General features: G+C 44.0%; 1 protein-coding gene across 1 annotated transcript in view; it reads left to right on the top strand.

Annotated features, from left to right (window-relative positions):
• Positions 1-16446, top strand: part of BTBD11 (BTB domain containing 11) — a 268567-nt gene that overhangs the window by 230635 nt on the left and 21486 nt on the right. Inside the window, exons 8-11 of the mRNA XM_024212959.3 lie at positions 393-486; positions 593-728; positions 3130-3350; positions 5975-6153. Coding sequence (XP_024068727.2) covers positions 393-486; positions 593-728; positions 3130-3350; positions 5975-6153 — 630 coding nt within the window. The remainder of the gene's footprint in view (positions 1-392; positions 487-592; positions 729-3129; positions 3351-5974; positions 6154-16446) is intronic.

The following is a 16446-nucleotide window of genomic DNA, read 5'->3' as shown; positions in this document are numbered from 1 at the left end:
AAGATGGGGACAACTGAAATCTCATCCATTTTATTAAAAGTGCGTGTCTCTCTAGGGCTCCAGGCAAGTTGTCAGTGAGGCTGTCGGTTGGGCCAAGTTTGAGTGCCTCAATCTAGTGCATTACTTCACACCACTGATCTTAGGCCCAGGTCAGGAACATTGGATAATACTTGTTTGGCTTTGGAATATTCACTAATGCTCTAGGAGTCTGACAGTGTATCATGAGTGAAAAAGAACTAATTGAATAATAGAAGCAAAATGTGTATGTCACTTGTCTTCACTGCATCTGATGTGTGGATAATGAGAAATATTAGACTCCAGTTCCTCGCTATTCATAAACTCTGAATTCTACGATGTCACCAACAACTCTAAATGGTCAATTTTCTTTATAGCTATTGCTGGATGCTGGAGCAAAGGTAGAAGGTTCTTTAGAGCAAGGAGAGGAAAATTACTCGGAAACTCCTTTGCAACTGGCAGCAGCTGCTGGTAAGGACTCTCCTCCTGCTGGAATAAACTCTTCAATTGGGAAATGTGACTTAGTTGCAAAAATCTTGGGGACTTTAAACAAATTAAAATCTCTCTTGGTGTACAGGAAATTTTGAACTGGTGACTTTGCTGTTGGAGCGAGGTGCTGACCCCATGATAGGAACAATGTACAGAAATGGAATTTCCATGACTCCACAAGGTGACATGAACTCTTTCAGTCAGGCTGCTGCACATGGACACAGGTAGAGTGGGAATGGGTCTAGTTGCATGGGTCAAGTGGTTATGGTTTACCTGGGAGGCTGATGTGTGTGGACTGATGTATAATCCTCAGTGTTAAAGTAGAATCCTGCTGCACACGTGTGGACTGTATGACAATCAGATGTGCTCCTTTTTTGGTATAGGAGATTTGAGATTGGATTTAGGGATTTCTGTTAGCGTGTGAGTTTGATCAGTTTGAGGTGCACATTGCTTTTTCAGTATGTGGAAATGGAAGTGAATGCCTTTTAAAGTGTTGCAGTTTGTTGTTTACAAAGTTGTCATCAATGCTGAAGTGCCAGTGAGTGCTGGAGACTTCCCTAAATGTATTTACATATTTCTAAAGGTTTTGGGTGTGGTGTGTGTTTCCTGCAGCAGCCATAACTGTCATTAAACAAAGGTGGTTTTTTTGTAAGTGCTGATATTTTTGTTTGTGTTAATGTTATGTATGTGTCCAGAGACAGCGTGTTGGGGGCATGTTATAGATTAAAAAATAACTTAAATGAACAACTGATATGTATGAACAGTTATTTGTACAAAATCCAGGTACTAATTACAATATTATGGATTAGTATTAGGACCTTCACATTCATACTTTTCTACTTGTAGCCTTCCAGAGGAACGTAGATGCAGGTTAGAGACAGTATCTACATTATGTTTGCTTAGAGAAAAGAGCTAACAGCCTAATGATATGCTATGTAGCTGTCAGGGTTGGTTCAGACAATGCTGCCCATCTGAAGCCAAAGAGCGGCCCCCTGCAGGGGCGGGGTGAGAGGGGAGGAGTTTGTTAAAATGCCCATGCAGTGCCTAATGGTGTGGTGTGGGAGAGATGTCGTGCTGTCAGAGAGCGCTGCAGAGCAGCGTCCCTTGTGGAAATCAAGGCTTTTTCCCCTTTATTATGCACCAGCTGAGGCACATCACAGATTCACACTCTCCCCACTTCCCGAACTAGTTTTACAGGAAAGCTCCCTCCACTATTCCTTTACCCACACACACCTCTAGACATCATGGGTGGCAGGTGAACCCCCCCATTCGGGGAGGCTATCCCCCCGCCCGACGGAGCCCCGAGCGCCCTCCCACTCTGTGGCCAGAAGAGCCTTGGCTGGCCCGCCCCAGCCATGCCAGCTAGCCTGAGCTGCCCCAGCTGCGCCGGCTGGCCAGACCTCCAGGCTGGCCCAAGCTACCCCTGGCCACCGGCCCAAGCCCCGAGCTCAAGGCCGCCAGATGGAGCTGAGTCCCTGCTGGCTTCAGGGGAGAGGGGGAATAAGGGTGGGGCCTCAGGGCGGAGCATGGGCAGGGCCATGGCCTGGGTTAGGGGAGGCTTAGCCTCTCCTGGCCTTCGATACCCGCCGCCCATGCTAGACATCCCTGTTATCCAGGACACCCTGCTTATTCTCTCCCACACGCACACATTGCCACCTACCCCTATTCAGTGCTTAATTTGTGCCAGGACTTGCAGTTCACCGCCCTGGCACCTCTGGACTTGCCGCATCAGTTACGAAAGTAAAAAAATGGTTTGAGCCCCGGCACCTCTATCATTACAAATTAAGCACTGCCCCTACCCCTAGAACTGAATGTATGCCGCTACCCAATCATAAGTGCATGAGGCAGGTGGGAGGTTGGGGAGAAATTGCACGCTGGGCCTGATTCTCCTCTCACAACACCGTAAACCAGGAGTAGCTCCGCTGAAGTCAATGGAGTTACACTGCTCTAAACTTGGTGGGAGTGGAGTATCATGCCTACTGCTGAGTTTGGGGCCTTGCAGCTCAGGGCCCAAATAAATGGCTTTGCAGCTGGGGTCCCAACTTTGCTTGAACCTGCCCTGCCAGATGTAGTTGAATGATTAGTAGCTCCAGCTTTACCGAGACTGCTTTGACTGTTAATTGAGAGTGATGGTGTTTTCAGTGGTTTTAGACAGCTCCCTTTTCAAGTTTCATCTCTATCAATTATTTGCTACTAAATGCATCCTTTGTGAAAGGCACTAAAGTGTTTCTAAAGACAACTCTATTTCCCTGTAGTGTGGGATAGATTCTGCCAAGGTTTTCCACACAGGCTTTTAATCATTTAACAGTCACTGCTTGATCATAAGTTTCTGTTTTAAGTTTCTGCTGTACACATGACATTTGTACGGTGCTCTTGCCATTCGTTAGAACAATGGAACCAGTCCTGCAGCTGTGATACAGGCATAACTCCTGAACTGATAGGAGTATTGCCTGCATGAGGGCTGCAGGAACTGATCACTATGTGAATTAACATTTCTTAAAATAATTCCTGATTGGCCTTCTGAATAGGTTTCCAAACCTGCCATGTTACAGAAAATATCCCAGGCAAAAGGAAAACACAGTAGCTAACTCTGATTTTCTCTCTCTCTTGCATTGTGGCTGACAGGAATGTGTTTCGTAAGCTGCTTGCTCAGCCAGAGAAAGAGAAGAGTGATATTCTGTCCCTGGAGGAAATACTGGCTGAGGGAACTGACTTGGCAGATGCTGCACCAGCTCCTTTGTGCGCCAGCCGCAACAGCAAGGCCAAACTGAAAGCACTGAAAGAAGCCATGTACCACAGCGCCGAGCATGGATATGTGGATGTCACTATTGACATAAGGAGCATAGGTCAGTCTTGATGTCATCTGCACTTTACCTCCCATGAGAGACAACTGTCATGTATGTTTTGGTGGGAGCAATGCCTGTCACTCCCACTGACCACATTTGAATGTTCCTGAGTTTTTATGAAAGCAATAATTGGGGGACTTTCACATGTGTGTGGGAATGAAGAATGGGGGAGGTGAGTAAGTCAGTGCAAACTGGGTGTAAAGCTGTGACTCTTGGAGGGTCCATTGAGTCAGTTTTGTTTTAATGCCGAGGAGCCACGACTGACTAAGATAATCTTCCCTGCATGGCATGTGTGTTGCTTTTTTCTTCACAATCATGTATGCCACACATCACAAAATGTGGCAAATCTCGTATACATTTAGACAGGTTTCTTTCTGTAATGTTCCGTCATGAATGGAATCGGAGTGTCAGCCACCTACTCCAATTTGGTGTACTCAAACAACATTTTTCAGATGCACATTAGGCAGTTGGGTGTAAGTCACAGAGCAGGACCTACTTGCAGCTGTAGTCACCCCCTCACATGGAGGTGCTGGAGAGCTGATAGACCAGGCCCTTTCAGCCCCAGTTCTTGGTAGAATGCCAGACACACTATGACTCATTCGTTAAAAATGCTTCAGTTGCTCGGCTTTGTAGGCTCTGGCACGTGGTGGTTCCCAATAAGCACTCTGATGCCTGACTCAAAAGAAAGGATGATTTGCTAGGGAGGGCTCACACCAGCAGGCTTCTTCACCTCTGCTTAGCTAGGTGTCCATCTAAAACATCAGCTCTGGGGCAGCCGTTCCAGTTCTCCATGCACCAGCTCTCAGAACCACCCATCTGCTTCCAAACACCACGCTCCTCCCAGCACCAACCTCCCAACTGTCACAGAACCTTCCCCCTTTTACTGCTTGCAACCCTCCCGGGGGAGAAAGGCAGTGAATTTGCTCAGCACACTAATCACATAGCTCTACGGCCCTTTCAAACACCCTCTCCAGGGCCAGTCAATCAGTGCTCAAGGAAACCATTTTGTTCCGGTTGTTGACTGTTTTACCACATGTGTTAATCAGTGCTCAGTAAGAGGCCAAAAGACTTCTGCTGCCAAACATGCTTCTGAGCACCATATCCAAGAACACTGAGTCTTGGAATCCTGTCACATGGATCATGATTTCCACTCTGAGTTACAACCTATAACAGGTTTGCATAAACACAAAGGGATGGAATGGTTGTGCAACTGGTCTAGCAAAGCACCTCCTACTAAGTGAATGTGAAAGGATCTCATGGCAGTGGGAGAGTTGGACTCGAGATCCTGTCCTCTTGTTGGGGTGGAGGGGAGTAGTGGGTATGTAGCACCTATGAGGACCCAAGGTCCGGGGTGTGGACAGGAGAGAGGAGGGGTATATTTCCTCTCACACTCTTCTGCAAATGTAACCCATTGGTGAGTGTGTGTTACAGGTCCCACACTGTGCCGATCCCCAGAGGATATGAGTTGTTACAGCTCCTTAGTTAAAGAGGCTTGACTGTTTAGTTCAAGCTGTAGCAGTTTATGCTTTTAATTCTGGAAGTCACCAGTTTAATCCCTGGTGTCAGCCAAGATAATGGCCATCACGCAGGCACGTAGGCTGGTCTACAATCCATTCCTTGATGACTATGATTTGGACTAATTTGTCTGTCTTCTACTACTGCATGTTTTATTATTTAGTGTGTGGTAGCAATTTCTTTTACATTCTTAAAGTGCACTTCTGCTCTGACAAGTAACTGTGTAAAAACGGGACCTTCTTACCCACCTGATGTTGTATCAACATAAGTGAGGATGCATGCCTTGGAGGAGTGATGAGGGGGATATAAACATTTTCCTTTCCAAGTCACTGGTTTAAATCCAGCCAAAGTTGGCAGTGACTAAATGTCACTATCTGATGGCTCTTTGGTAGCCCACTGCAAATGAGTGCGGTGGCATAAATCTAGTTCCCAGATGAGGTCCACATCAGAAATCACCACTGCAGTGTACACTAATTGGCTCAGCAGCGAGGCTAAATAATATTACTTAGCTCATATATAGCACTTTTCATCAGTAGCATAGGTGCTGACTCCGTGGGTGCTCCGGGGTTCAAGCACCCACTGAAAAAAATAGGGGGTGCTCAGCACCCATGAGCCACCAGTCGGTGGCAGGAGTACTTACATGATGCACAGTGAAACCAGAAGGCACAAAGCACCCACTGGCAAAACCAAAAGTCAGCACCTGTGATTAGTAGGTCTCAAAATACTTCACACTCTGCAATAAATGTATCCTTCCAACACCCGCTGTGAGGTGGGGAAGTGCTATTATCCCCATTTGATAGATGGGGAACTGAGGCACACTGAGACTAAGTGACTTGCCTGAGGTCACACAGGAAATCTGTGGCAGAGCAGGGAATTGAACCTGGGACTGAACTACCTTCTTATACTGGGAGGTGTGTCCCTGCAGATAAGGATTGAGGCATATTGATGGGCAGCACTTGTAGGGTAAATAGGAGGCCAATTTCTAGGGCTTTCAATTTGGCACCGTTCACAAGCCCTAAAGTCACACAATTAAAGAATAAATTAACTACGCCTCATTCTGTGATGGTCTGGAATATACACCCACCTTTAAAATTCATCTTTTTGTACAGGAGTTCCATGGACGCTACATACATGGTTGGAGTCTTTGCGAACTTCCTTTCAGCAGCACAGAAGGCCTCTCATCCAATGCTTGTTAAAGGAATTTAAATCCATTCAGGAGGAAGAGTACACTGAGGAGCTCATCACACATGGGTTGCCTTTGATGTTTGAGATACTGAAAGCAAGTAAGGTATGAGAAATTGTGGATTTTGAAGAAATTAACACAACCTCCACACACACACCAAAATCCCTACAATATTACACAGCTCTCCTGAAACTCATTACACTGCGTGAGATTTTCTATATTTGTTTCCTGGTTTGCAAGTGCAGATGTGTGGGTTAAAAAAAAAAAGACAGCTATATACATCTATTGCTAGGACAGCTTAATACTGACACGAACAGTGAGCTGGAGAGACAACAGAAGCTAAAGCCTAGTGGTAAAATTAAAGTCACAAGGGTCAGTGTAGTACAGCAAGAGATGTTGATAGCTGAGTCAACCAAGGTTAGTATCTCTCTCTAGTTTGCTTTCTAGGGCCATACAGCAAGGCTAATATTCATATTTCCTTTGGATTTCTTGAGCCAGTTTTCAGATCCAAATATTATCCTCTCACAAGCCTTTTTGCCCCCCCTGTGGAAGCTTTGTGGGGACTTATACAACCCCACAACCTATTTAGGTCAGAGAATATCTATTTCTTTCCCTTTGAAAACCAGTGGAAAAAACCTTCCACTGTCTTGGTGGCCTAATGTCCAATGCTGCCCCCCTCCAATATCATTCCTTCAATCTGACCTTTTCTGACCCAGACAGCCGAGCTTTTAGTGAGGTACATACAAGTATTCAGCTAAAATAGAGCTGGGGCAGGTGTCCAGGGAAAGTGGAAATATCTTCCCCCAATGAAGGCTGGATATTTTCTTTTCCAACTTGATTCAGCCAAAATTAGCTCCCCTGCTGCTCCCATTGACTTCAAAACACAACCAAGTCCTCCCCAGAAAGCCCCAATCAAGCGTAATCTATTACTGACAAGAAGCAAGTATTTTAGTGGCCAAATTGAGAAGCAGCAGGAGTCTAGTATCAAAAATATTTGCTTATTATTTTAATGCTGTATTATGATACACATTAATAAGGCCCCCGTTGCTTGTTTAGCATGAGAGTGAATAACATTTCCCACCTACCTCCTGAACACCAATGTAGGCAGCATATAATCTGCAGCAGCAATTTAGTTCATGTTAAAAGGCAAAGGTTTTGACCTACTCACTGAATACGAAAAGATTGTGGAACTAGCAGTTAGTCGGAGACCTAGACACAGATGTTTCTTACATTCCACTCCAAAAGTGGCCAGGGCTTAGGCTCAAATAGGAATGAATTCCAGGGGCGAGGGCCTGTTATTGAAATCATCCTGCCCCTAGCTCCTATGAATTTTAATTTTGAAATTAGTTTATGCTGGATAGGTATCTGTGGAGGATTCTGGAAATAGCTTTGAGGAAATTATTTTAAATCCTGGAACGTGTGGACCCCTCAACGGGCCTAATGCATATTTATCCACCACTGGACAGCAAGTTGCTATTCTGTTTGAAAGATGAAATAAAACTAATTGGACTGTAACCTTTACACGGATTATTTAGGAACTTTAATCTGGGATGAGGGATACGATAAATTGTTGTTTTCTTGAGTGACTACAGCCAAAGCCAGTGGTTTTCCTGTGGGCAGCTTTAAAATAATTTATTTAGACAGAATTATACCCCTCTGATATGTCAGAATAGGTCTTCAGGAGTCTCTATCGTGTAGGAGGCATTGTAGCAAAGCAGAGCCAGCTTGTTCTGCTTTGGGTTCACTTTAAAGCCAAACTGCTGCGGGTGGGGGGGGACAACTGAAATAGCAGAAAAAGCCAGTAAGATAGAAATTCCATGCTATCCAACTTGCCTCCACACTATATGTTGGGGATTGGTCCTGCTGTGAGCAGGGGGTTGGACTAGATGACCTCCTGAGGTCCCTTCCGACCCTGATATTGTATGATTGTGTTATATATACACACATATCATTTCATATTCTTAACTGTACAGTGAATCATTGTGTGGCACTGTAAAGACTTACAAGATGTCTGCCAATGGCAAGAATTATTGCCATGGCCTTGTCCAAATGGGCTCTTGTGAACAGCTCCTTTGCAGAAAAAAGGCTAGAACATATACAGTATGTCTAAGGACCTTTGTTTTCAGTGTTCATTTTGTTTACAATTTCTTGGGAATTTATTAGTGTTTATTACAAAAGTTAAAAAATCAATGAAAATCGGTGCAAAAACAAAATCTTAGGAGTTTTCCAGAATAAATATCAGATAGGGTAGATATCACTCTCTTCTGCTTTTGTGTCTTTTTAAACTTTCAGGAAAGCCCCTTTTGTTCTGAAATGTAGTCAGATACAGCTTTTCATTTCCAATCCATTTTAGCAAGAAAAGTAGTTCTCTAACTTCTATTTGCTTTGAATGCTGACAACTATCTGTGCTGTCTGTAAAGCTAGTAACGTGTATGTGGTGGGCATGGGACGGACAACGGAATGTACACCAGCAACTCATTCCGGCAGTTCTGCCCTGGCTTCCAACTCCAGAAGGAGAGATGGGTAGTCCAGGCTGCTGAGCCACCATCTCTCCTTCTGGAGCAGGGAGCTGGGTCTGGAGAGTTCTGGCATTTCCAAAATGTGGGTGAAAATCAGTAAAAACTGAATAATGGCTTTTGTAAAACCCAGGAAAGTTTTGGTAAAACAGAAAATAAAGGGACTTAAGAATATTGGAAGGAAACAAGGAACCTTTAGAAGTTTTCCGGGAGAAAGATCCTACAAAAAGAGCTAAGTTGTCCCTGGTCATGGCGTGGGAGAGCTGTGGGGAAAGGTATTGGTTCAAGGAGCCTCCCACCCCACTTGCATACTCCATACGAGGGCCAGGGCAGAGACTGTTCCCTCCATGCACACCTAGGGATGGAAATCCATACCTAGAGGGGTGGGGAAGGAGCAGGCCTATGGTTCAGATCCTGCCCCCCCCAATTTGTAGAGTCAGGCAGCTGCAGAGAGGGGAGTATGATTTATCCAAAGGAACATGCCCTCCCCTGTGTGCTGTGAGCTCAGGGAGGGATTATGCCTCTTTTGCTAAATACCACAGGCTGGCCCCAAACATTTCCTTATCAAGTGTGGTGGGGAAAAATAAAGGTAAAATAAGTAACCAGCAGACAGAAGTCACTAAAAATGTCTTGGTCGATATAAAATATTACATCCCATATGATGCATATCATGATTCCTGGTGTATTGTACTTGAGTGACAATTTATATTTAAGTGTAGCAACACTTTGTACTTCTATTAATAGTTCCATCCATCCAGTAATTTCAGTCATTGATGAATTGAGCCTCATTATCCCCCTGCGAGATAGGACAATCTTATCCTTGTTTTACAAATGGAGAAACTGAGGCACAGAGAGGCATGCAACCAAATGTTCACCCTGGGGAGCTGCAGGGTGCTCTACACCTCTAAAGGTCAGGCCCAGGCTGTCTAAAGTTGGGCACCTAGACGTTGAAGCACCCAAGATCAGTGGCCACTTATTAAAAATGAGGTCTACGTGACTTTCCCAGAATCACGGGGACAGAGCCATGAAAAGAAATGGGTTTGGTTACTCCCATTCTTGTACTTTAGCCACAAGACCTTCCTTGCCCTCACACAAATTGAGCTGCTGCATGAGGAAACATTCCTAGAAGTTCCCAAGCCGCCTAGAGTTTGTCTACACTGCACAGTAAGCCCAGGACAGTGGGAACTGGGCTTGTGAGCTTGGTGTTTAAACCTGTCCTTAAGTGTCCACACTGCATTGTAAATCTGGGTTTGCAATTGCTGGACCCAGGTCTCACAGCTGTGCTAACACATCCATACTACACTAGGCAGACTCGGGTCTATAGCTTGACTTGCATCCACACTGCAGAATGTCAGAACTTGGACCTGCATCCCTCTGGGACTCTGGCCCACTCCCTAGCAGGATCCAGATTTTAGGAACCAGATGCAAACATTCCTATGGAAAGTTTGCAGTAAGGCAGAACTGCTGTCAGGGTTTGGCTGGCTGGCTGGTTGCAGTTGGCATTCTCTGCTCCCCTTTAAATGCTGAAATGCTGCTGCTGAACACAGACAGAAAAACATATTTTTGGAAACTCCAACTTTGGAACAAAGTATGGAAACAAAAACTAGTAAATCAGGCAAGATGGGGGTGTGCGGATGAGCGGAAGTCCTAGATAACATTACCTCTCAGAAAGTGAAATCATGGGAAGAACAGTCAGTACATTTTTAGCAAATGTACTGAGACAATTGGGGGAAGATTTCCAAGGCACAAATGGAAGTTAGACACCCAGCTCCCATTGACTTTCAATGGGAGTTGATCTTCTAATTTCTCTTTATGGTTCTAAGTATCTCCCCCCTTTTAGCAAATGCATAATCCAGTGATATTTCCATGCTTCTGAGACAGAAATATCAGAATGCACAGATCATTCATGTGTCCAGCCCTGAGGGGGAATGCTGGCAGTCAGCATGAACCCTTCACCAGGCCAGGAACAAGATGTACTAGAGAAGGCAGTATCACTAAAAAGGATGAGGAGAACTCAGAGAGAACAACCACGGTTTAAAGGACAATTTGTAAGAGAGCTACTATAACCAGCAAAGCTTGTGACACTAAACCTATCAGTAAAGTAGTGGTCTGCCAGAAGACTTGGTCCTTTGGATGAGGAAAAATGTTGCCATTTTTGGGAAAAATGAGACTCTTAACCAGGCAAATTCGTGTCCAGCCACTAGAGTGGTTTACAGACAGAAGTAGAAGACAGTAAGGCGATAACTCCAGTAAGGAGCTATCAGCCCTGAGATGAGCTTTAGATGCTATATAGAGCAGAAAGCAGAGTTTTGACCCCTCTCAAGGTATTGGAGATCTTGTTATTGCAGAAGTAGAAGAAGAGAGAAAGAGATGCCACTGAATTATTGTATGTCGACTTCTGTGCTGTGTGGTTCAAGACCCAAAGAAAATTCACAAAACTTCTCATTGAAACCTCTGTTGTCCAATAGAAATGGGTGTTTATGTAACGCAAAACTGGCTTTGGATTATTATTCTGCCCTGTTACAGAATATGTGCATTCCTCCAGTCTGTGCTAAAACTGTCTCCATGAAGAGACTTTTCTTTGTTTCTTGTTTACAAAAGTGAACTCTCTGAGATGTTCCCGCATCTTTGACTGTAATATGGCTACTGGTAATGAGCGGAGAAGAAAGCTACAGCCTAGAGCCTAAAACTAAAGATGAGCCTGAACTAAAACCCCAGATCTAAACATTCCCAACTTTTGAGAATGTTTGGTCTCAGATCTCAAATATGCTGCTCGCTCTGAACTAAGATTGAAATTAAAATCACCAGAGTTCCATGCAGTACAGCAAGAGAAGTTGTCAGCAGTACCAAAGAAAGAACTGACATCATCTAGTGCATACTTTGTCCATGGATGTTAATATCATATTGTCTTTAGATGTCTTGGGATAGTTTTCAGATATGAATCTTAAAAAATTCCAACTATTGGCCCCTGCCACCTTCTCACTGCCCCCTACACCTAGCCTCTTCCATAGTGTGGGCATGGGGCTGGTATATGCCACTCTATTGGATCCTATCTGAAGCCCAAATTCAGAACAGCACCTAAGCACATGTTTACACCCCATTGCCTGTACTTAATAACTGTTATGAATAGAGACACTTTACTGAATCAGGGCCTGACACTAGAGAACTCTCCATATGTCCAGTTTCCTGGTGGTGCATTGACCAGACAAAAACTATTTGAAACATTCTGGGAGGGCCTTCACCCATTCACCTAACCCGGTAGCATTCTGTAACTTCCCTGTTGTTCCTACTGGTGATGTTCAACGTCTATCCAGGACATAGTCCATTAAGTGGGTTATTAACCAGGCTTTGTAGTAGAGCTGGCTAAAAAATGCAGATTTGTTTTACAAAACCGTTTCCTCAAAATTTCAGATTTCCAAAAAATTTCAACAACTTTTAAGCTGGTCAAAAAATAGCAAAAAAAGGGTTTGTACAAATTTGCAATGAATTTTGTTGAAAATTTGAAAAAACATTTGACCAGCTCTATTCTGTACACAGTGGGTAACAATCAATTTTTGAACAATAATCAGCTTTATTTTAAGCACATAAATGGATTTCTAGGAATCACAGTTAATTCCATCCATCCCTGGATCAGAATCTGGACACCTAAGCCTGAACAGTTACAGCTAGGTGGATGAACAAGATAACGGGAGGAGGGAGATGTCAAGGACAGTGGATAAAATAGAAGATAGACAGAGAGAGGTGTGGGTGTGGAAACATGTAAAAAAAAGAATAGAAGTTGAGATCAAAGATGAAGGAGTGGAGGAGAAAAGAGAAAACAGGCAACAAACAGAAATGGGAGATGAAGGACAACATATTTTCAAAAATGTCTAAGTGATTTAGGTGCCTAAGTCCCATTTTCAATAGTGACTCAGGAGCTTACATCTCACTGAGAGTCAATGGGACTTAGGCTCTTCAGTCACTTATGTGCTTTTAAAACTTTTGCCAAAAGATAGTCTAGATTTATTTAGTCCTGCCTCAGCACAGGGAGCTGGACTTGAATTTTGGAAGTCCCTTCCAGCTCTACATTTCTATAATATCTATAATCCCTTCAGAAATAACAGCACTTATGAGCTTCTGGCAAGAAGCATTAACTATTGGGAAAACAATTTTCATGTGTCTGGAAGCAACAGGTGCAATAGGAAAGGCCTGAAATATCTGACATCAAGTAGGAGAATAATTATAAATTGAAACTTAACAAAGAGAGGAAGAGGAGGAGATGGGTGTCCTATTACTGTGTTGCCAAGTTTCATCTATTTTAAAACAAATTTCTGGGGGAGGTCGCTCAGAGTATTCCAACGTTCTGGCCAATTCAGCAGGTGCTGTTGATCTCTTTTCTTCCACTCCTCTCTCCTCTTCCCATTTCAGTTAAAGTGAAGGGCCAGTCACAGCTTCTGGAAATCTTAAGGTTCCCCAGTAGGCCGTGGACAATCCAAGATGTTGGGTTGGAGGATGAGGAAGCCGGATGTACTGTATGTTGCACTGAACAGAGTATAATCAAGTGGGTCTCCTTTAGAAAAATTTCCTAGCAGTGTGAGGGGCTGAAATTGACTAACCGAAGAACACAGCTTGTGAAGATGAGTTAGCCCCAGTGCCCTAGGGGAAGATCCAGGAGGCAGTGTATCTCCCTGAGGTTCTAGGGGGCATGCCTTACAAGGCTGTAGTACTCTGCTGGATAGGAAGGAAGGAGAGGCCCATGTAGGGCTGGTTGAAATTTTCCCATTGAAACTGTTTTTCAACAGAAATTTGGGTTTTTGACAAAAACAAAATTTTTCACAAAAAGTTTCTGCTTTCCACAGAATATTTTGAAATTCTTTCAAAACATCAAAACATCTTGAAAACGAATGTATTTTGACTGATAACCATAATATTCTGATTTGGAAATGCTGCCACTGTGCCTTGTAGGAGTTGTAGTTTGGTTACTTCATGTGCCCATTCTCCTCTATGGGTTGGGCTCCCTGGCTGGAGGTATGTTCCTTATGGTCACAGACTCCCATGATGCACTACCTCCAATGTCCAAGAGAGGATATCATGGTGCATCATGGGAGTTGTAGTTCAACCATGGGAGCCCACCTTGTAGAGGAGAATGGGAACATGAGGCACCGCAGCAGGAGTTCCAAGTCAAAATATTTTGGTTTTCAAATTTACTCTGAAAAATGAAAGTTTTCTGTGGGAGGGGGGAAAAAAGCCAACATTTTCTAATCAGCCCTAAGCCATGGTCCCCATCTTCTCACTGCCCCTCCTTTCCCTTCTTTGTAGAGGTTAGCTCCAATGGGGGCACCAGCCCGAACCTGTCTTTGTGCTAGGGACAGTCCAAGGACTCCAGCTTGTGGTTGATCCTAAATAATGGGATGGGGCAGGAATACTCTTTTCATCCCCAGTGTCCCTGTGCACCCACCCAAGGGCCCTTCATCTCTTAGCAGTGCCCGGATGCATGCTGTTGTATTCTAGGATCAATCACATACAGAATGACAGGCTCTTTCTGGCAGGAGGTAGGGACTGGAGGAGATCACAATTTTCATTTTATTTTTTGTATTGTAAAATTATGTAATGTTCATCAAGAAGAAAAATACAGTGTAACCTGCTCTAAGGACCACCTCTAAGTGATCCATGGCCATCAACAGTGACCATTTTAAAGAATTCCCAAGTTGACTAGTGCCATGTTGTCTGAACTTCAGATAAGTAGGTGATGGATCTTTTTTCTGGGCCCTTGGATGGTCTCTTAAAACAGGTTTCACCACACTCTGGTAATTACAGTGTTCTGTAGTGTTGCCTATCATCATTTTCAGTACTTCTGTGTCTAAACAGTTCAGAATAACCAGGACCCAAGTCCTCCACACATGTACATCTTGCATTCTCCGTGTGAGACGTGAACATCAGGTACAGAGTGGCATGTTAATAACAGATTATTAACTCAGTGTCGTCATGTTTTTGTAGCATAGATTCATATTCATACTAACCCGGATTTGATTTTACTGCCTTCTATTCAGGTTCTTACCTGTACTTCACCCACAGGATATTTGAGCAGAAGTTTCACAGTTTTAAAAAAATGCTGTGTATGTGACACCTGTGTTGTCAGAGTCTGGATGCACTGTTTCTATGATATGTCTGCCCTCTTCTGGTTTATCACCCAGGGATTAGACTCAGCTCCTGGAGCTGAGGTGTCTGTACACAATGCATGGCTGTGATATAAAGAACCTTTTGAAACAGAATCTTGGCAGTTTTCCGAGCATCACCTGTGATTAATTCCATTTTGCCATGCAAGGGCTTGCATCCAGTGCTAATAAAACCTATTTTGTTATGCAGTTCGTTGCCTCTAACTGTACATCCAACTTCTAGGGCTTCCCTACATTACAGTTGTTGACTAATAGTAATAATGTGTATGCTACTTAATCATCTAGGAGCAGCCCTCTGAAGTGACATTTAACCAGTTTTGATGCAGCTAATAAAAGTGAATTCTACTGCAGAACCTGACTAGAAATACCTAGGGAAGGATGAAAAGGTTCATAGAGATATGGCAAAGAAAATCTCTTACTAAAGTGGGGATGTTCATTCAGACATTGGAGGCCCACACAACAGCCTCTGCACCACTTAACTCCATATTATCCTTTTATGGTGGTGAGGGGTGTTGGGTAGAGTAATTATTCAGGGGCACCTCTGCCTGGCATTGACTGGTTTTTCAATGGATTGGTACACCCTGGTGAGCGCCCACTGCTGGAATTATCCACTGGGGCTATGGAGAAACAGCATAGTGTAGAGCAGCCTTCAGGCTGCTGTATGTTTTGCCAGGTGTAGTCAGGCTCCCAGCAGCCCCAAAATCCAGGAAAGCAAAAGTGGCTTAAAGGCACCTTTGCATACATCCATATTCCCCTGAGCTGCGCCATGTCTCTGCTAAAAGGCAGAGACTAAGAGACCCTGAATAATTGTTACCTTAGAATATTACTTTTCTGTTTATAAGGTATGTGACTACTGTAAGTTAGTGTTTGGGGGCCTGGAGTCAAAGTGAGTCTTTGGGAGGGATTTGAGGGCCTAGCACATTGGGTTTAGCAGGAAACAATAGCAGGAGAAGGAGCCAACGTGATGGGGAGACTGGCATAGGTGGGGCTTGGGGGAAGGGGATGTGATTAGAAACCAGATCCAAAACATAGTCTGGGGCAGAGATGTGCAGGGCTTCAAAGGAAAGGACAAGAAGCATAATTTGTTACAAAGCCAGTGGAGGGAGTTATAGGAGTGATATGATCTAATCGACCATCTTAGCAGCTGCGTTTTGGACAGACTGGAGAAAAGCAACATGGGAATGGAAGAAGCTATAGGAGAAGATCAGGGCATGGACAAGTGTCTTAGAAGTCAGAAAGAAAGAGAAGAGTTGAATTTTAACCTAACTGGACACAATAAACCAATTTTTCCCCTATTATGATTCTCTCTTGGATTTGTGATCCTAAGAAGGGCTGAGTGCCCTCAATAGCTCTCAGAAGTAAATGTGAGTGAAGGGAGTTCAGCACCTTGCACGATCGGGCCATAAAATGGGATGGGTTGAGGCAGGGAACTCTAAGGAGCAAATTGTGTGGAGTAGCCTTTGCTGAGCACTGCCACGGACCTTCAGCAAAGGCGGTTATGAAAGACCATCGATACATACAGCCCACTGGCTGGTTCTATCTTCCCTCTTCTGCTCCAGAACAGTGAGCAAAGGGTCTCTGCTCAGGGAGCTTGAAAGGCTTCAGCTTTGCCTAGACAGAGAGACTCATTCTTCCCTCCAACCAATTCAATGCAACATATTCACAAAATATTGCAAATTGCTTTCGATCTCCTCTGAAGAATGCTGTTAAGGCAGAAAATTGCCTCT

The sequence above is a fragment of the Terrapene carolina genome, unplaced genomic scaffold, assembly GCF_002925995.2.
Source record: "Terrapene carolina triunguis isolate 2854851 unplaced genomic scaffold, T_m_triunguis-2.0 Scaffold247, whole genome shotgun sequence".
In the NCBI taxonomy this organism is placed as follows: Eukaryota; Metazoa; Chordata; order Testudines; family Emydidae; genus Terrapene; species Terrapene triunguis.
This window is presented reverse-complemented; position numbering and strand designations above follow the sequence as displayed.